This window comes from Molothrus ater, chromosome 1 (assembly GCF_012460135.2).
Source record: "Molothrus ater isolate BHLD 08-10-18 breed brown headed cowbird chromosome 1, BPBGC_Mater_1.1, whole genome shotgun sequence".
NCBI lineage: Eukaryota > Metazoa > Chordata > Aves > Passeriformes > Icteridae > Molothrus > Molothrus ater.
Window position 1 is genome coordinate 69,959,028 of NC_050478.2, and position 21,485 is coordinate 69,980,512.

Below are 21,485 nucleotides of genomic sequence, written 5' to 3' on the forward strand. Positions count from 1 at the left end.
TTTAGACATTGTCCACATGAGTAAAATTAAGATGATAGTGTGTTGCTCTGCTGAGAACTGCAACTATTTCTAATGGTCAAGAAGTCTAATCTAAATTACGTACACTGAAAGAAATGCATTATACAGTCTTTTAGTGTGCAGTGTTATTTACTAAAATGTAAGCCTTTATTTAGCATTAAAAAAGAAATCTTTCCCTATCACAGTTATTCTAAAACACATTCTCTCTTCATAAGGGAAGCTTTGCCCATATTTTAAAAAACTGAAAGAAGATGTTTGAGAATTATACCTATATTTTGCTGGCAGCAAATCATGCTCTAGTGAAAACATAATTATTTAAATTTCATCTTTTTCTCTGCTTGTATGAGAGAATGGAAAAAAAATGTACACTGAGGAGAGCTTCACTATATGCCAATTATTTGTGGCACTTCATTTTGGCACTGCAGAGATATAGCCTTGGGGAAAATGTTTGGTCTTCAGTCCCACTCGTAAGGTTGTAACTAAAAGCAGAGAAATAAAAGAGCAATTTCTGAAGCCAGAAGTCAAGTGGGGCCATGGGTGCCCTACGGAGCTGAGGGAGCCTGATGGAGCCTACCGGGACAGCAATAGAGAGAGGAATTACATCGTTGTGTCACAGAATTGTATTCTGATTCTGTATGCGAGACGTAGTGGGGAGACACCTCTTTGGTGACACCAGACATTGTGACACCATCTACCACTTCATATCAAGACAAGCTCTTTTTTAGGGTTGGAATATTTCAGTTGAGGTGCAAGACATACAAATAATTTACTAAAATAACAACGCCATGAACTGACCTTGGAAATCCACTCATCTGTGTCTTTTCCCTATAGACTCAATCAGAGGGAAGACAGTCATTATTTCTGGATCTGCTCCTCCAGCACTCTTTTGTGTCAAGAAGAAGTGCCTCTATTCCAGTGCCAGTGCCTGTGGGTCATCTCTGGGTGAACTTCACCTCTTTGATTTGAAACCAGCTGAGACTGTGCTGTGACCACTTTTGGCTGTATTGTATCCTGAGAACTGGGTCACTATTTGGGTGGATGATTGAACTTATTACTGTGGTCAAATGTCACTTCCTTGATCTTGGACACCTATCTCCACAAGTCCTAAATATTTACATGGGGAAATCAAAAAATATTCTGCCCTTGGCAAGAGAATACTTCCTGTGGAAAGATGTTGCTTTCTCAAACACATTTCAGCATGAGACTTAGTTCTACATTAAAGATTTTTGAATGTTCATTGTCTCATTTTCTTTGACACACATACTTCTAGAAAAGGTACTGCTTCAGCAAGCACCTGTCAAGAGTTTTATGAATGTTCAGTAGTTGTTCCAAAGGAGCACAGACTATCAAACTTTTCTCCTAAAGGTTCTTACAAGTTCTGATGCTCTCACAATTACTTCACCTAGATGGAAGCAGTTCAGTGCATAATCACCTCAAGTGGAGCAGATTTGATTTAATTTGAAGATCAGTTTGGCCTAATAGAGACATTAGTTTTGCCACCTCAGGCAAGTTGATGGAAAGAAAACGTTCTGTGTACTTGGAAATACACAAAATACACTTTACCTGGATGGCTGTACACTAATACTGAAACAAGCCCATCACTGAGGGTTTAAAATTATTTCATCACTTTTATTAGAAGATATTGACTTTAAACGTAAAAATTAAGCTGAAAGAAAGGAAAAGCATTTTTCACTTCAGTCCATACCAAAAGGGCAATCTACATTTAAAAACATGCCTTAAGTTCATCAGCAAATCTCATAACTATATGAGGTATTGATAGTTACACAGACAGATACAATTGACCTTCCTTTTATAACCAACAGTCCTTACTAAAGCAAGACTCTCACAAACAAGAATTCAGCTGGGATGGTGAAAGAATTACTCAGAAAAAACTTCAAGTCTTAGCAGACTAAGGTGAAATGTATCTCAGAAGACAACATATCCTTAATGCTACAAGAAAATAACAAAACAAAAGTAGAAATCCTTGGCCAATACTCCTGCTGGCTGGCACCTTTTCTTACGCACAAGAGTAAATTAAAATTCTAAATAATTCTGTATGCACAAACATACAAGAAGGGATTTCCCACAACAGCAGTGGTAGCTGCTGTTTCCAAGGATCATTTTCTGCCTATTAGAATGGTAAGTAGAAAAATAATGGATAAAAGTCCAGGTGATGCTGACTAGAGATTTAAACAAAGATTAGATTTTATTATCTAAATTTCAACATGTGCAAAATTCTCTAAGACCATAAAAATGACTGTGTATTTTCTTGTGCTTTTATTTACAGATTAACATATGAATGAGAACTAGAACCAATTAAAAAGAAAATAAGATAGAAATTTTCTCTTTAAGCAGTTTCACAGTTTCTTAATATGCTTGATTGGCCTGTACAATAAATTACTATATTATTTATAAATAGTTTTCTTTTGCTTTGGTTGTTTTCTTTTACATTATTTAAATATAAATTAATGGAAGACGATTCCCATACATTCTGAATATCAAATGCACCCCAACTTCACCATGAATATAGGCTCACACCTAATTTTAAACTTTTGACTAGACATGTAATTATTTGAATTGGAGCCAATTATGATCCAATTATGAGTCCTCTGTAATTACTGCTTGACGTACTTGCTGGATTTCTATTGAAGGAAAGAGAAAATATTTCTGATCTCTATGAATACCTAAAGACTATTAAAACTGTTACCTTTGACTTTGTTCTTTTAGTTTTGTAAGATCAAGATTGAGGGGCTTTTCCACTGCATTCTTCAGTGCAGTATTTCTGCTGTTTGCACAACACTGAGGTATCGGCAGAAGGCAACCTGAGCATCAGCAGGTGATAAAGAGGAAACTGAAGGAAAGGCAGGAAAAACCTCAGCAGTTTAACGGAGGCTCGTGCATCCAGGTGGCCAAAAAGGCCAATGGCATCCTGGCCTGTACCAGCAACAGTGTGGCCAGCAGGATGATTCTTCCCCTGTACTCAGCACACTTAAGGCTTGCTGTTGTGCCAATAATTGAAAATACCTGGCAGATAGTCTGCAACAAATAAAGGGTATGTTATCCTCACAAAGCAAAATAGTAACGGAAGATTCATATGTCAATAGCGCTGATGTAAGCTTTTCCCTCTTCCACCTCAGTGGCATTGATCATCATCTCTAGTACAATCTCATGAGACTTGTGCTGGCTCACAGCAAAATAAATAATGGAGAAAGGGAGAACAGGAGGCAGCAACAATTTCTGCCAATATGTTAAGAGTTACTAATTTTAGGTTAAAATTTATAATCCCACACCAAAAATTTTCAATGCTTACATTTTTCTATTCTGTTCACTTCAAACACTGAATGGAATCCTTTCTTTCCAGTGAGTTGGACTTCCCAGTTTTCATTCACCAGCACAATGCTGCTGTACCCTGTTGCTGCAGGTGGCAGTTCAAGTTCCCAGTCAAAATCCTGATCAAGCACATTTTCCAACTAATCTCTACTGATATGTTTAAACCATGTTTAAACCCCAAATTTCTGAATCACCTGCTACTAAACTACCCTCAACCCATCCCTCAGTGGGCACCTACATGCTTCAGTGCAGGTAAATGCTTCCATGCTTTACTGTACACAAAGGAGGTTGCCCAAAATCACAGTGGCAGTCAAATGAACTCATATAATCAAAGCTCAAGAGTCATGAATTCTGCTTGTGCTGTGTGACCATCAGATGTTCTCAAGTCCAACACATACAGGATACTGTTTCTCCATGAAGTCAATGGGAGTTGGCTCATAAACTTTTGTGAGATCAGGAATTGACCCATAATATTTCATAAAACAACAAAAAGGAATGTATTTATGGTTTTATTATTATCCCTAATAAGGAAATAAGAAGAAAGGAAACACAGTACATGGTCTAGTCTATATGCACATGTGTTACTTGTATTAATATTGATGGGATTTAAAGCTACATATGGAGAGGATAAGATATATCCCTATGTGTTCAGCCATATGCTTAAGGAAGCTCCCAAAATGCTTGTAAATATGATCATGCTTTCTAACATATTATGCATTTATTTGAACAATGTTAAATCTCTAAGCCCTACTTTCCAGTCCATTAAAGCCTCAAATAATAGTTTATTTCCAGTTTAAAGTTACCCTATTTTTTACCCATTAGAAGGCTGCCTGTAACCATATTTCCACAATACTCAGGGAATTAGAGAATTGATAATAACTCTCCCATCATCTGAAGGGATGATATCTCTCTGGGATGAGAAATACTCAAGATGAACTATATTTTAGCGAGGAATTCTTTTCCAGAAGATTTTGGGACAGGCCCAAGATGTGTAGCTGAAAGGCCTGGAATGCTACTTGCACAAAAACATGTGTTTGTGCCATAGACCTCAGACAACTACATTCCTTCTGGAGGCCCAAGGCCTTGAAAGCTATTCATCCTTCTGGATTTACTTGTTGATTTTTAAGGGTTGAATGATAGCGTCAACAGGCAGAGGGAGCTGGGCCTGTTCAGCCTCAAGAAGAGAGGGGATGAATGCCATCAATGTCTATCAGTATTGGAGTGTCAAAAGGACAAATCCAGGTTCTTGGTGGTGCCAAGCAACAGGACAAGAGGCAAAAAAAAAGCAACTGACACAGAGGAAGTTCCACCTGAATATGAGGAAGAACTTCTTTACAGTGCAGGTGACTGAGCACTGCAACAGATTGCCCAGAGAGATTGTGGAGTTCCCCTTACTGGAGATATGCAAGAACTGTCTGGACACAATTCTGCTCAATGATCTCTAGGATGATCCTGCCTGAGCAGGAAGGTTGGACCAGATCTGCTGTGGTACCTTCCAACCTGACCCATTCTGTGATTCTGTGAACACAGGACAAGGATCTAAGCCACAAGTCACAAGAGAGTTATTTAGGATTACCCTTAGAGAAGAAGACTTCAGGATTCATCCCATGATTTATGACCTAGTGCAATTTCTGTTGGACTGTCATAGCTGAAGTCTTTATGAAACATCCAATGGCTGTTAACAGATCATATTCATTATGTTCATGCAATGGATAATTTTATTTGACTTACCTTTTACTTCTTTTCAGTTGAGGCTTGGTGACTGATTTTATGATCACTCATGACCATACTTTTATGCATTAAAAAGATGACTGGGATGGTTTACTCGTTTAACTGCTTCCACCAATGTTGTAGCCACAAACATAAAACCATAGCCATGGAGGCACAGTCATTACACTCATGATGCTTTTAACATCTCACATGCAAATGCAGCACAGAACCTAAGACAAATTCATTTGGATGCCAAAAACCACCTTCTTCACTTGCTTGATGTAACTCTTTTGATACCAAGGCAGTATGGCTGTTTACCTTTTCTAATGTCATCCAGGACATCAGTTTAGAGAGGCATTATGATTTTGTTTTCTTGCTTTTTTGACTGTAAAGAAGATTCAAGAGCTCAGCTTTTACTCTACCTTTAAAGTCTCAATTTATGATAAAAATCAAGACTTTTGCCCACTGAGATACTTCTTACTTTGTAATATAGGAAACCAAAACAAACACTCGTCATCTTTTTAAATTACATCAATGAATGGTGAAGTCAAATCCGGTTTCCCAGCAAGGAATTATTAAAAGACAGAAATAGTCCAATGACCACAGGAAATCTTTAAGCACCAAAATGGGGACAAAAATCTCCTGGGGAAAAGACAATATTTCCTACATGGTCATTCATGTCTCCTTGTAATACAATACAGGGGTATTGTTTGTTTGTCTGCTTAAGTAGATGGGTAGAATAAAATTAGAAACAAATCCTGACTACACAAACATTTCAAACACCAAGTGCAGGCTTATGTGTTCTAATACCTGCCATCACAACTATCTTGTGATGCTTCTTTATAATGTATAACCAAAGAGGGCTTTGATCATTGATTTAGACCTAATTTTTAGGCCTTATTAAAAAAAGGTCATCAACCTCCAGCAGGATCTTTCACTTCAGGTCATACTGCATCTTGCTGAAATCAAGTCATTTTATCAGTCATAAAATTTGTCAAAAGAATTGAAGAAATACTCTAAAATAGATCCACATTGTAGTCAGACCCCTTCCCCAGGAATTCAGGCAAGGAATGTAAACCCAAAGATTTATTTTTCTGTTCAGGTCATGCCTGGGGTAGACTGCTGTGTTACTAAATTCCCTAATCTGAAGTCAAGAGCAAGACAAAGTTAACAGACCTCAATAGGAAAAAAAAAAAAAAATCAAAAAAGAAAAATCTTGAGATAGCCCTCTGTGGACCATAACCTGAAGTTACAGCAATAAGCATTATCCCCTCCACAGAGATGATTGAGAAAAAATCCCACAGCTTGCCTCAACGTAGTCCCTGGCATGGCCCCAGTCTCTCTTAGCATCCAGATTGCCCAGGCTGAAGCAGTCCAGCTGCCCAAGGTGAATCTTCGCTACCGAGCGGCTGATCTTCCGAGTGACAAAGTTAGCCCCTGGAGGAGAAATAAAGGACAGTGTCAGCATTGTCACAGGGGCAGATAGCTCTGGAGACACCTCGTACAGCTCAGCACATGGCACTTTCAGTCCCCACTCACTCCCCTTGCACCACCCAGACTCATGCCATCTTTTATCATTTGAGCAAGCTAAGAAGCTTCCAGGGCAAGTGTCACATTAGTTGCACTTTCACAGCAAACATCTTTCTTTGTGGGACTTCTTAAGCATTCCTAATTTGCTGCCTCAGTATTCACTCCAGGCATTAAGCCAAAGAAAATCATTTGGAATGTCAGTTCTTAAACACAAAATGCAAAAGGTTACATAAAGAAGACAGACATCTTAGACCACCCTCAACTTTTCTGTTTCAGTTTCTTTTTTCATTTTTAATTTATTTTTTCAAGGAATACATATATCTAAATAAATGTGTTTATTAAAAAAAAAAATTGAGACTATGCAAATACTATGTATTCTCCAAGGAACTACAATAGCAAAATGCATTATACTTTTCTAGTTGTTTGGGATTCTTTGTCCTTCAGATTCAGTTAGATCATGAAATTGTGATTTCACCTTTTTCAGTAGAAGACTGTATTTTATTTTACCATATTTCAGTATGTTGTCCACTGTATTACTCTGGAAAATTTGTGTACCCATTTCTGCTTCCAGTGGAGTTGCTTTAAACAATATTTTTGTTACTTATTTTCAGACTTTAATTTTCAGATTATGATGGCTGTATTTCTAAAAGTGGTCATAGTCTCCTCAAAAGCAGAGGGATTTGAATTTAGACCAGGAGTTTAGGCCCACTGGCATTTGCACACTAATGAGCCACAACAATTAAAATTACATGCCTTTTTAATAGCTAAAACCAGATATGATTAAATGGTGACAGATGATACCTCCTCCAAATGAAAAACAGGAGACTTAGTGAAAATGTCTGTAGTTGTAAAATGCTTTTAGCAAACTTCAAAAGTCTCAAAAGTGGAGCTTATACATTCAATGCATTTATGTAGTTTTTTTCATTATGGAACTCTGCTCTTTAGATACACATCTCAATATGCTCTGGTTCCTGTCAAACAAACATTAAGTTGCAGCAACATTATTAAATAACATGAAGTGTCTTTTTCACATTACTAGTTTTTCCTGTAATGCCAAGAGCATCACAGTACTTTTCTGTGTCATTTGACTCTACTAAAAGTAAAAAAAAAAAAAAAAAGCATACCTGTGAGAATCATGTGTAATGAAGAACTTAAAGTCAGACCTTACCACAGGATTAAGATAGAATTTTAAATATTCATCAATCACTGAACTAATTGCAATTCCAGTTATTAGCCATTTGATATATGCTGATATATGTTAATATCATCAATTTGCACCTGTTCTTTAAAAGATGAATATCGTATAATTTCCACATCTCCTGAAAAGGTGTTTGTATATAAAGGAAAATTACACTAAACAGTGTAATTTTCAAACTTTCAGAAACAAAATATACTCCAGAGTCTTTTTCAAAGCAAATTTCTCAAGAGTTGGATAGTACCAGCAATGTGACTCTGCTATTTGAACTTCTGAAAGCAAACTACTGTGGTTCTCCTGCTCCTGGCTGGACAGGCTTGCAGCAGGAGTGGAGTTCTGGCTTAAGAGAAACCAGTGACAGAGTCTCCTTGGCTTAGTTAGACTGGTACCTCTCCAAAGATTGTTTCCATTTTTAACTTATCAAAATGCTTTGAGACCTTCTCACAGATTATTGCTAATTAATTAAAAACAGATTCAACCTATGGCAAAAACTTACTAGGACTAGCTCTGAAACCCTCTGCACCAAAATTATTTCAGTTAGGATTTTTATTCAGCAAATAACAGCTGAAAGAACAGGTTTCTTTCTGAAATAAAGTAGATGTTTTAAAGTTCCAGACTGCAGCTGAGTAATAAGGAAAACTGACTGCTTTCAACACTACATTCCCATTTGTAGCAAAAGCAATGAGAGTTCTAGTCACCATCTGCATTAAAACAAGTTTTACTGTCAACCTGCACAACTAATGAATGTCAACTCCCCTTTTGGAGCAAATGCTTCCTCAGCATTAAAAAAAAAATAGAAAAAAAACAGCACATTAGGTTGTATGAGAGAAAAACTTTTATGCTATCAATTTAACTTTAATTGTATAAAAGATACACACAAGAAAGAGCTGATTTGTCTAGCACAGCACAAGAAATACTAGTAACTACTGTCTTCTTGCAGAGCCACTGTTAACTGGAGAGAAACAATCTTCAAAGATATTCTCCAAGTAAAATCAGAATATTCCTCAAAAGGCTGAACTGAAAAACTAGAGAGCACCACAACGAAAAAACGAAAACTTAATTTTCCAGAGATATCCTAGTAAGGGTTCCACTAAATAATACCAACCCTCTTCTTGGAAGTGCCTCAGCATTAAAGCTGTGGAAGAAAACTATGCTACTTTTCATTCTGAGAAATGCAATTAGAAAATTTTTTCATGCACCCAAGGACTGAATGGCACATTTCAGAAGCATTTAAATGATATGCTTCATAAATAATGTTTAAGTACTTATTCCCTTCAAACACAGTATCTTAAAATATCCCATTACACTCTGTGTTTGATCCCATGCCATTAAATGCACATCATAACTAGAATTTAAGCTGGTGCCCACTGGAGTCATACAAAGTAGTTAAGGCTATGTCAGCATTTCCACTAAAAAGCCCCGTCCTAGAGGATTGCAATTTGGCTATGACATTGCTTTGGTCTGAAATTTAGCAGAAGTAATGTCTTTTTCCTCAGGACTGATTCTATCTAAAAGGCCTAGGCAAAACGCTACACATATCTTTGTATAACTGAATACAAAGGACCTTTTGAGGCACAGAAATGGTTAGCTTCCTTCTTCATCAGGAGGTAGTGAAGACTTGCTAATGCTGAGCACACAAGAGCATGTTTCTCCACAAAACAGCCACTCAGCGCCAGGAAGAGTATCATCAGAGCTGCTGGTGTGCTAACCACTTTACCCTTTTTGCTGATTTTCATCGGAACAAGATGATGCAGCAGCTAAAACGTCACCAGTTATCACAGGTGAATAAGGCCTAATTTGTTATGCTACTAACCTTGCTAATTCACCTGGAAATGTGTTGGTGATAGTGACAGAAGCTACCTTAGACTGGTGGGAAGGAGAGATGTCAGAGTCCCATGTTTTTCTCCTGGCTCTGCACTGGTCCCTCAGTTCAGAGAGGTTTTGTAAAACACAACTCATTGCTTACACCTAGTACAAATAAATGTGGACTGTTAAAAACTTGGTTACATGGTTGATGAATTTTGACTTATTTGAACACCTTTTCAAAATGTGTGTGGGTGGCAAATGTCTGGGAGCTCACTTTCCTGCAGGAACCCCGAGAAGAGTCATTCTTGCTGTTGGTAGGGCCAAGCATGCTGGGCTAACTGCCTTGCATAGTTATCTATGCAGGAAATACGTCAAAACCATGATGGGCCACATTATGTTCTGGTTTGCATTGTGATTGGCAGCACTGCAATCGCTGCAATGAAGCATTAAAGATGTGGCCAGGCAGAAGAGATATGGCCAGACCTAGCAAAAGATGCTTTGGTGTGACATTTCAGCTGTTCCAAGCAGCTCTACTTAAGAGGGGGTCTGACAAGTTCTTACATTTTAAAAGGGGCCTTTAACAAGAGTTTTCATGATATTAACAGCTCTTTCAGGAATGCTGGGCATTAGCTTAGATTTGTTTTCAAAACCCAAGCCCTCCCTTTGAGATCGTTCACATTCCAATAGGAACAATAAGGTCTGATTTACAAACCCGATTTTTCCTAGACAGGATTTAAAGCAAGGATTCCTTATCAAGCAGACCTGATCTGTAAAACATATAACTTGTCACCAAACCACTGCAGGAACAATACTACAATGAAAAGAAATAGCAGAGGTATAATGCAATAGCTTTTGCTCTCCAGCCCAGGCCTGTCACCTCTTGTGCTGCCTGGCTCAGGGTGGAAAACAACTCATCCCTTCCAGAAGGATGATGCCTCCATCTGGCAAAGATGCAGTTTTGAAAGCTGGACACATCTCTCATTAACACATATTGAAAACTATTGTTTAGGAGGCATGGTCTTAGTGCACCTACAGTTCCAATGCTGGATGGCCCCAAGACAGAAAAAAAAAATAAATCTTAGTCTCTGCATCAGCACCCCATTCCTTTTAGCAGCACTGGGGTTTCAGCCTTTGTGAGTCATCAGGGAACTGCCTGTTTTAAGTAAGAGTTTTTCTCTGGATACTGTGGTTTAGAAGAGGCAACCGAATGGATGAAGTAGCTTTACAAGCCACTACTGTAGCATCTGTTTCTTTTCAAGAACCCTCATTTTCCAAGTTCTCAAGACTACAAGCAAAACCCAACTAATGATAAAACTGTGGTCTCAGGAACTCTGCTCTCCCTGTAAAACACTAGTTGTTGCATGCCTAACAAAATCCATTATTAATCCTAGCAATATGATAGAATGGCAAACAATCTTATAGAATTCAATAGCAGTCCTTATCTATCAACTGAGATGCAGTCCTAGAAAAATCTACCAAGTTCTTGTAACACCTTTTTCTTCATTTTGCATAAAATATGATTAAAAGGTTTCTGCGTCTGAAGATACTGACACAAGAAAAAGGTTGAAGCTCTGCAGTTTTTTTCCTCCAAGTTTCTGCAGTTCTGGCATAGACACTAGTGGAAGCCTAACATGTTCAAACACATTGTGTACCCAGCGCCTCTACTAACCCAGAGGAACATATTTCTTTTAACATATATGTGTTGTAAATGATACATTTAATGAGATCATTAAAATGTTTTGATTGCCTGAAAATTCACATTGCTCATCATTTCCATTCTGTGAGAACCTTTTCCATTTCTTGTAACAAGCTGTAATGAAAAAAAAAGCAACACCCAGATCTTCTAAGAAAAGAAGCCTTAATCTCTTTACACTGATGAAAATCAATAACAATTATTCCAAAGCAAATGGATTTATTGTCATTGTAAACCAAATGAAAAATCAAGTTATATATCTTTAAATTAACCTTCCATATTTTGAGTTTAAACAGAATTTTAAACTACGTCTTGATCAAAACCACTGATACAGTGTTGCATTTTCATAAAACTAGTAGAGCAGTAGCTTAATATATTTTAAATACTCGTGCATTTAAATTGTGACTCCATGCACAATTTAAAATAATAAATTGTTCTCACAACAATAATTACACAAAGTAGAAACATCACTGCTTAGAAATAAAGGAAAATCATGGCTAAAAGCGACTTTTTTTTCCTTCTGCTTGTCATCATATAAATTTTACTCAGCAAATACAGCTACCTTTGGATGAGTTTGCCATAAAGTCCACAATCAGATTTTTTGAAAAATGAAATATATATGAAATAAGTGTGATATGATTCATAAGCAATTCCTTGTAAAGTCATGCATGGGAAACATCTTCCTGACTGGAGCAATAAATCATTTTATTTCCTGAAACATGAGATATAGTGCTTTAATCCTTTCATTTTAATCCTGTATAGCATGGCTGGAAATACTTTGATTCATAATAATATGTTCAATCTTTTTCTCTGTTCTTTAAAATTTTAGAAGTAGCTTATGGTAGTGGTTTTCTCAGATTTTTTAATATATTTGCAATTTTTTCAAATATTTTCAGTTTACATATCCCAAACTATTTTCCAATGGACATGTATCTTTCTCTAAACAGGAAATTTTACTGATAATATTCTTTTCAAAGAGGTTATTCTTCATCAATCCCCTGGGAAAAAATTAGGTAACAAAAAGAATCCACAGATCCCAGACCGAAAGCAGTGATCCAGTAACATGAGGATAAAATTGTCCTTCTTTATCAAGTGATCTTCATTTGGAACTACTTTGAAATGTGTGATTTAAGTAAAATGATGTGGTAGTAATTCCTTCAAATACTGCTAACAAAGACATCAATCGGCATATAAACTGAATTATTTTGTTTAATAAAATATTGATCCACATTATAACCTTTACAATGCCAAAATCTACTAATTCTCCTTGGTTCCATTTTCCATTAGCAGGCCAGTTTTCAACAGTTAAATGTGGTACCAATTCTTTGGGTGCCCATTTTTGAGATAATGGAAGATATGCTACTAAATAATGTATACACTACTTCTATATTTCAAAAATGAAGAGGTTAAGGGAGAAAACTAAAGGGATTGAGAGGTGGGAATCAGCAGGGGAGGGAAGCACAGTGGAGGGGGCTGATGCCCTCCAACCCCAGAACTCCTCTGCCCCTGCCATCCACTTGCACATAGAACATTTGGACAGCTGAGGGCAACAGGAGGTCATTGAACTACTTGTGGAGGGAACACAAATTATTGCCTTTTATAATCTGAGTGGAGAATGAGACATCCTTGTGAGGAAAAACAAGGTACAGAAATGTGGAGGGAGCAGAGAGAGTAGGAAAATTTTTCTTTTTCCCAGTGGGCAAAAAGAGAGCACAAAGCCTACTTCAGGGGACAAATAGTAAGCTCTGTAAAAAGTATGGGACTGAGGAGTAGGAGGAGAGACCTACCCACCACCACCCAAGGATGAGAACCTGAGGTGCTGTTTGCCACAGCCCAAGCCACGCTCCCCAGTGACTCAGTGGTACCAACCCTCCACTGGGCATCTGTCATCAGGGCTTTAGACTGCTCATGACTGTGCTGCATACAAACAGATATAGGTTTCCACCTCTCAAAAAACAATGACAGGATCATTTCTATGACTACACAGCAGCAGTTCTGTAAAGTGACTGTGAAAAAATGATGTTTGATTAGCAGGCAATGTGCATGTGTAGGGTGTAACACAAAGCTATTAGATTTCACAATTAAAATACCACTGTTGAGGAATAATTACACTTCTTGGATCTATCATATGGGGTTGTTAAAAGGACAGGCTGATATACCAGCAATAATGGTTAGCTAAAATGTGCTATTTTAGTATATTTCCTCTATATAATTTTTCTTAAATTAAAATATTTTCCCCTCAGGAACTGTACACTGAACAGGAAAAGGTGAGGCATCAAAGATTCTTATAAAGGAAAACCCAAACATTAATACTGAAAACAATATGTAAAAGTGTTATTCCTGTTCCCAAGTTTATGTTGCTAATGGTGCTTACATAAACAGAGCAGCGTTCTGCTTACAGAAAACTTAACCTTTTGCTCCAAACTATTCACTTTGGTTTTTTTAATCGCAGTTCATATACACTACATTGTAAAACAAAGGTAGATGTCTTTAGCCACTCTGATTTTCTAACATTCATTGAAGCTGTGTATTTAAAATTGTACAGGGAAGGTTATTGAATTAAATCTCTAATTTCAGCTGTCCCAGAATTACACAAGCCCTTGCATGTGTGAGCTGTGGGTAAACATGAGTGTGCTTGCCCATCAGTACAGACTCTTTACATTGTTAAAGCTTGTGTAAACAATTGTAGTTAAGTACATGCTTTGGTTAATTTGTGCTACAATAGCTAGAACTGTATGCAACCAAAAAGAAAATCCAGCACTTATACAAAATGGAATTATCCTGCAGTCTTAGGCAACTTGCACAAAACCCCATGATTTTAACTTCCCTTGTTTAATGGCTATCACAGTTCAGACATCTGTGCTCTTAAATTTAACACCCCTTTCCTTTTCTCCCTGTTTTTCCCCTCCTCCATCCTCTCAGCAACCAGTAGCACATCAAAAAAGTTGCTGTTTGACGGTTCAAGCTGAGACATTCAGCCTTTACCCTTGCACTCTCTTGAGATGAAGCAGGCAAGGCTTTTAATCTTACCTGGTGACACATGACTGACTAATACAGTTTCTTGGACCTTCTGACCTCTGAGGGACTAAATCTGGCTGGTCTCTCAACCTCTCCAGGTGGCTGGGACATCAGTTTGCGGTGGGTCATGATGTAAACAAAGTTTTGCATGGGTTTTCCATGACTTTCTGTGCACCCATAATTGTCCTAACTTTAAACGTGCAAATTTCTTGAGTATAAAACGTGTAATTTCACTTCAAGTCAGGGGGAAAAAGAATTTTCCTTTGCTTTTACTGTAGGTTAAAGACTGTAACAAGAGCTAACCTTGAAACCAGTCACAGCGGCAAATTTGCTGAGTCAGTGCTGATGTATTTTCTTGGAGCAAGAGAAATGGTCTGGCTACAGCCAAGCAGCTTATTTGAAACTTTGCCTCCCACACAAACTAATAAAGCAGTGCTAGACGGGTTTGACACTTATACAGCATAACTCAAGATGTTCCTAATCCATGCGCCTCCCTTTGGAGCTTTGTTGCTCAACAATTTTTCTCCTAGGACTTCCTTCTGGTTAGCTTTGCGACAGTGGTAGTCCTTGAGGCACCCTTTAGGTCCTCAATACATCATTTGATAAATATATTTTGATTTCACTAAACCACCATTTTCTACAGAAGTCCTGGAATCACCAAGAGGAGGTTCTGAAACACAGCTGAATCATTTTTTCAGGGAACTGGAAACTGCCAAGGGGAAAGAGGTCATCAAGAAGTAACAACGTGAGGGCCAGTGAGAACTGAAGGGAAGCAAAAAAAAAAGAAATCCCAGCTTCTGAAAATACAGTAGGCATACTTTTTCTAGTACAAGGCACATAAAATGCAAGGTGCTACATTTTCTTCCATCTTCCATGTTATGAATAGTTGGATTCTCAGCTAGGATGCGGTGAGAAATACATCCCCAACACCACTGATGATCCCAACAAGTCAATGTACATATTATCACTTGCAAAGTTCTACAGTTTCAAGTAAAAGGACAAAATCTTCCAGCTACAGACACCCTCTCAGAATCATAACAAACTATTCAAGTAAACACCTGGCTCAGATATTAAGAGCCAAAAAAAATCTCCATGGTGTGTGCTGTGGCATGCAGAAAAGCTGGTGTGCAACCCAGGGCATGAGATCAGCTCACGGTGCTCTCAGCCTACTCTCCCTGTCCCTGCTGTCCCCATTTCCCAAGCTCTGCTCCTGCACAGGGACAAGTGGTTCTGCTGAAGATGGACCAGGACAGCACTGGAAGTCATTATTTTGGATAAAACCAAAGTAACCACCCCAAAATGTAGTATTTTAACAACAAATCCCTGTAAAAAAAAAGCTTTGATTGATTGTGTGGAGCAGGGGGAACCCAACCCTAAAGTAAGTCCCCAAGGCCTAAGAGTTTAAGAATAGAATGGGGTGAAAAGGCAGAGACACAATGACAGTACACCAGGAAGACAGCAAGCCAACAAAGACAGCATGTCCCTTCTGGTCCAAAGGACTTGGCCATGTTTGGTCTAGCTGTGTTGACCTCCTCTATTCAGAAAGCCAATAAAAACATTATTTCACCTAGCTGTAGTTACTACTGGTTGCTTAAACTTCCCATAAAATCTATGTCCTTACTGCAGCACAGGATGTGATCACTCTCAGAGGACCCTGAAGTTAAGCAAGGGTGCTGCCGCTTCCACACCCAAGCTCCAAACTGGAAATGTCCCCAGACAGAGAGGCAGCTCTCCCACAGGCAGAAAGGGTATGTCAGGAGGTTGCATAAAAACCATTGCTGAGAGCAAACTCCCCTCTGGGACAAAGCCTGGGCATGTTGCTAATTTTCACTCTAAAATGAATAAGGGACCAGAAAAAGAACGGGACCCTTATTTAGTGAGAAAATATTTTGAACATAATAATTGAGTAAAATTCTAACAGCTTTTTGAAATGTTCACACATTTCAATGAATATTCCTTTTTACTAATGTTGCCACTGAAACTGAATCTCACTCCTGAATTCTTTCTCTGTGGGAATAGAGTTTCTCTAGTGTAATTAATAATATAAATAAATACACAGCTATAAACACAGAGAACTCAGCTTTCTGGCAAGATAAATTGGTGCAGTTTGGCTGAAGTCAGATTACTTAAATTTTCAAAGAGGAGAAACTTAAACATACCACCATTAACATGTCCAATCACCACAAAAGTTTTGCACAAGAAAATATGAAACAAAACATTTGGAAAGTGATTGAATGGTAAAAAAAACCAGAGTGTCTATATAATACATCCATTTACCACCATTCAGCTTGTAATGCTCACTACTGTTTTAATAACGGTATTTTTAAGAACATTTCTTCCTTTGTGGACTCCTGAAATTCATCGTTATCCTGTTTTTGTGATATTTCCCATTTAAGTTAGTTTATACTTCCTCTAGGAACACAAGAGGCAGTCAGATCACCTGCTGTTCTGAGATGTCTACAATACTTGAACACAATGGGGTGAAACCAGGACAGAAAGTTAGCCCAATTCTGAATTTCCTGGCTTTGTGTTTTTAGTGGGACCTTTCACATCATTTTTCTATCCCCATAGGTAGCTGTGCATGCACTCAGAAAAACACACATGCACATGCTCCCTATATAGTCCAGACAAAGCTGTAAATTTTAGCACCAAAAGCTAAGATTACATGTTTTACTCTTGTTTCTGAATGCACAATGATACAGTTTTACAGAACATCTCTAGATATCATACTGTAATCTTTTTTCCTAATAGCTGGCCCCTGTCTGGAGACCAGACGTGCTCTGAGAGTAAAAATTGCTGTCTTGTGAGAAATGAAGTAGGCAAGGGTCCTATGAAGCCTGAAGCTAACCAAAGGTAAAGAATTTCAGAGAAAGAAATGATAGATGCACAGTTCAGTCAGATTAATGCTGTACCAGGAAATGAACATAAGCCTGGTTGTTGTGAAAATTCTGAAAGGGTGCTCAGAAAGTCACTTAAATTCAGATTCTCATTTAGTCACTGACACAAATTCCTCTATGTGCTTGTTGTCAAGGCTCAAAATGGAAATAGATGAGAGTTTTATTCTGAACAAGAACTAATCAACCAAGCAATGATTCTTTTGGTTTTTCATGCCTTAATGTCACCTCCGCACCCCCAAATGAAGGTAACATGCCAAAATTTTACAAGAATTTGAGAAAGTGAAGTATCTTGGTATTTGTGAAACAACGAGACCCTGGAAGAGTCAAAAAGGGATGAAATCACTCAATAGAGTAAATAAATATGCTGTGAAAGAATGTTTTTCTTGTTCTCTGCCTACAATTCCACCTTCCCCCACCCCAAGACAACATCTAGTCATTCCAGTGAAAACTCTCCATCCCATGCAAGGAATAAGGAAGAGGGAACCTGTGGGGAGAAAAACCGAAAGTGCAAATAACAGCTTTATCAAAACATATAGGCACAAGTTTAAGTTTGTGGAGGCACCCCTCATTCAGTCATTACACAGTTTATGAGCCAATCAAGTTTGCAAAGCTCCTTTTACCCTCCTTTCACATAGTTTTCAGGACATACTCATATGTACCTAATTTTTTGATGCCCAAACTAAGGTGAGGAAGACTTCAGCAGCTGTAGCCACAGAACCCTTAAATTTTCTGTTTCAGTCCAAAATACACTTCCAAAACTGAACAAAACTGAACTTTAAATAGTTTTCCAAAGCACAATAAAGAGTTCATTTCTCAAAGGGCAGTTTATTGACAGGCTTGAGGAGCAGAGAGGGAAATCACTGAAATTTAACCCTGAACCCCACGTGAACCCAGGGACTGGGGCTGCGTATTTTCCACTGTCCTGCCATCTGCTGCTTCACTGCACATGGTAATCTTTGGCAACCCCACTGAGAGCTGCCGGGGCTATGGCTCTGTTCAGACAGGGTGTAGAAAGAAAAGACACTGAGAATGTCATGGCTGACTGACCAGACTACTGAGATCAGAGAGATTATGCCTCATTTGCTCACCAAGCCCTGCCAAAAGCAACACCATTTAACTGCAGGTACTCAAAACCCAACAGGCCTGTTTAAAGGAAAAGTAGGCTAAAAAAGAGGACCATTCATAACCTGCATTTGTTTGGGGCACTGTAACTACGACCTTTTGGCAATTTCTCATGAGGGTTTTAAAAGAAAGTCTGCAGTGCCCAGCATTTCAGGTACAAGTGAGATCTGGCAGAAAGTATCATACCCAATTTACAGGACACACCAACCTGGGAGATGACTCAAGGCAAGAGTAAACAAAAGGAACCTAATACCCCAGCAAACAGAGAAAAAAACATAGCTGTTATTTTAAAACAGCTACAGTCTGTTTATCTCTTGGCTGTGAAATGCTGCACAGTATGGGAGTGTAAGGGTTTGGTACTTATATGCATAACCTTCATATGTCATCTCATGACAGGGGACCTCCCTTGAGCCAAAGCCAAATCTACATTTGCTCCTCAGAGTACCCCCACTAGGCTCCAGATGCAGCAGGCAAGGAATCAGCTCTCAAACTGATTTCCTCTGACCATGCTCTTCTGTATAAGGGCCCCCAACCCTTCCAGTGATTGAATATCAAAAGTGTACACACAGACTTACTGACTTTCAAAATAATGGCTCTAAAAGGTAAGGAATATTTCAGAAGTATCTTAGAACTGCTAAGGTATATTTTTAAGGATGTTGGACCTGCAAGAAAATTACTATAGGATACAGAGTTACTGTAGGATTTTTGAGTCTATCATGCTGACAACAAACACCTGTTATTAATGTAGCTCTCTCCCTCATCCTTCCCGCTTCTGCCAGAAAAACTAGAAATAAGGATGTAATTCTATATATGTGTCTATAACAACATCCTGCCCTATTTCTTCATTCAAATACCTGATCTTGGAAATGATAGTGTCTTCTCTTCTATCTGTTTAGGAAAGAAAAGCACTTTGATAAGACAAACTTCTCCAGGGGCTGCAGAGCTATGGTTGGCAGATATCAGGCTTGACACATGTTCTTCTGATTGCAAAGGGACACTACAAAATGGTCCTCTGATGTGGAATAGACAATCACTGTCACCCTTTCTTCTTCCCTGCTGCTCTACTGCCTCCACTCTGTCTGCCTCACAGGGAGATCAGGAAAGAGACAGAAAAAACCCATGTAAAAGAAGAGGAACACGCATCTTTTCCCCAGTTCCAGCTGTGCTGGAGCCAACAGGCTCTGTTGTTTTGCTGATTCCAGGACAGTCACATCTCATTTGATCCCTGCTTGACAGAAATGCACAGCAGAGGTGGGAATGGCTTGCAGACTTACAGAGGGAACTTCTCAAACCCTTAGGCTCCTCCTTCCAAGACAGAAGGGCCCTTCTTTCTGAGAGCTGGAGTCAAAGAACCTTGTCACCAACCTCCGAATAGTAAGCAAGACAGGAGCAATGTGGTAAAATGAGTAAGGCAAAAAGATCACACATGCTTTCCACTGTATTTTTCTTTTGATTTAAACACATATCTTGCAAAAGAGAGGGTTTGAAGTAGTAAGCTACCCACTAACACTCTCAGTTTTAACTTCTCTGCTGCTAAGCCCTGAATCAGAGCTCCCACTCCCACTCTCCCTCTTGACTCATAACCTCAGTGACAGCCACGAAGCTGGGCAGGGACACTTTATAAAATGTACTAAATGAAGCAACTTTCAATAATAACAAGGACTGGCAGGTAGCCATGTTAGAGGAGGAAAGACCTAGTAGGAATGTCCTGCAGCACAAAAGTCTCTGTTGTTCTCATTACTGCAGAGGAAGAAAATCTCTTTAAACGCTTTTGATTCAAATGATCATTTGACAGAAACAACGGACGAGACAAATGGCTGTAAAACAAGGCAATTGGATTTCCTACTGCTACAATATCTTACTTGGCTCCCATGACACAATTTCTCTGTTATTCTGCCTTGCCGTGGTAAAGTAAACTTACAGGCTACCCAGAAAACAGATGAGTGTAATCAGTCCTTTATAAATTATATCCCTTCACTCAAAGAAAGCAAATAACTTTGCCTGCTCTATAATAACTGTTTCTAATACTTCATTTATTCTTTAAATTGTTTATAAAACACTTCAAGAGAGGTCAAGATGAGAGGGCAACAATAATTGGAGATTAAGGAGACTCTCTAAGTATTTTGCACCTGTGAGTAAACACTTTGGTAATTATTATGATGAGAGATAGATCTACTAAAAAACCCCCAACAGCTTATTTATGATTTTCTTGGACATGCATGTTATTTCATCTGAGAGGGAGCCCCATCTTTTCCAGGGCTATTTCAATTCAAATTTAAGCAGCTGCACATATGTCTTATGTCATGTGACTGGCAAGTCAACAACAATAGATTTAACCTCATCTCCTATGGAAGTAACCTAGAGAAATAATGAGCCAAGGGTAAGTGATATTCTCATGAAGTTTTTTCCAAGTCCCCTGAAAAAGCAGGGACTTTCCTCCCCAGACACACATATGTTAAAGCCCACAGAGTCAAGAGCAAGCAGAACTGAGCCTGAAGGACAGAGATGTGAATTAACATGCAGGACTGGTGTTGAGGTAGGGTTTCAGAAAGGACTTTCTAACAAAAAAAGGATATCATGTCCTTTTGCAGTTTCTGTGGCATGGTTCTGCCCGCTCTGGTTATTGTTCTTCCTATGTCCATGCACAGCACTGGCAGTGCTCATGGCAGCATTCTGGAAAAGGGACTGGAATAAACTCTGTAACACCACCTCTTGAGCTGCTGAACGTCACAACTGGGCAGATACCTAATGCAGCTGAACTCCAACATATCAATTAATACTAATCCACACTTTAAAAGTATATATGGATAAAATTATATTAAATCTTTAAACACTCAACCCATCAGTCTCTCCTAAAATAGTTACAATTTAGCATGTCATGAAAAAAACCCTGCTTCTTAGTAATTTTTCTGTGCAGCCTAGAAGAGGTTGGTAAAGAAACCACTAGTGTCCTCTAATCTCTCTAAGCAACTTAAAGGAGAACCTAAAACAAGAAAAAGAAAACCCTCCTGAAAAAGAAAAGCCAATAAAATTCTGAGTAATTATACAGAAATAATAAACTTAAGCATGAAAAAAACATTTTCTGAGGAATTTAAAAGTAGCCAGAGCTATAAACATACTGGCGTATGAACATAAAGTTAAATTTTTAAGTTATTCTTTAGAGTTT

General features: G+C 38.4%; 1 protein-coding gene across 1 annotated transcript in view; it reads right to left on the reverse strand.

The window, feature by feature from the left end:
• GMDS (GDP-mannose 4,6-dehydratase) overlaps nt 1-21,485 on the reverse strand; it is a 408,811-nt gene that overhangs the window by 218,793 nt on the left and 168,533 nt on the right. The window contains exon 7 of the mRNA XM_036378822.2: nt 6,368-6,495. Within this exon, the coding sequence (XP_036234715.1) occupies nt 6,368-6,495 (128 nt within the window). The remainder of the gene's footprint in view (nt 1-6,367; nt 6,496-21,485) is intronic.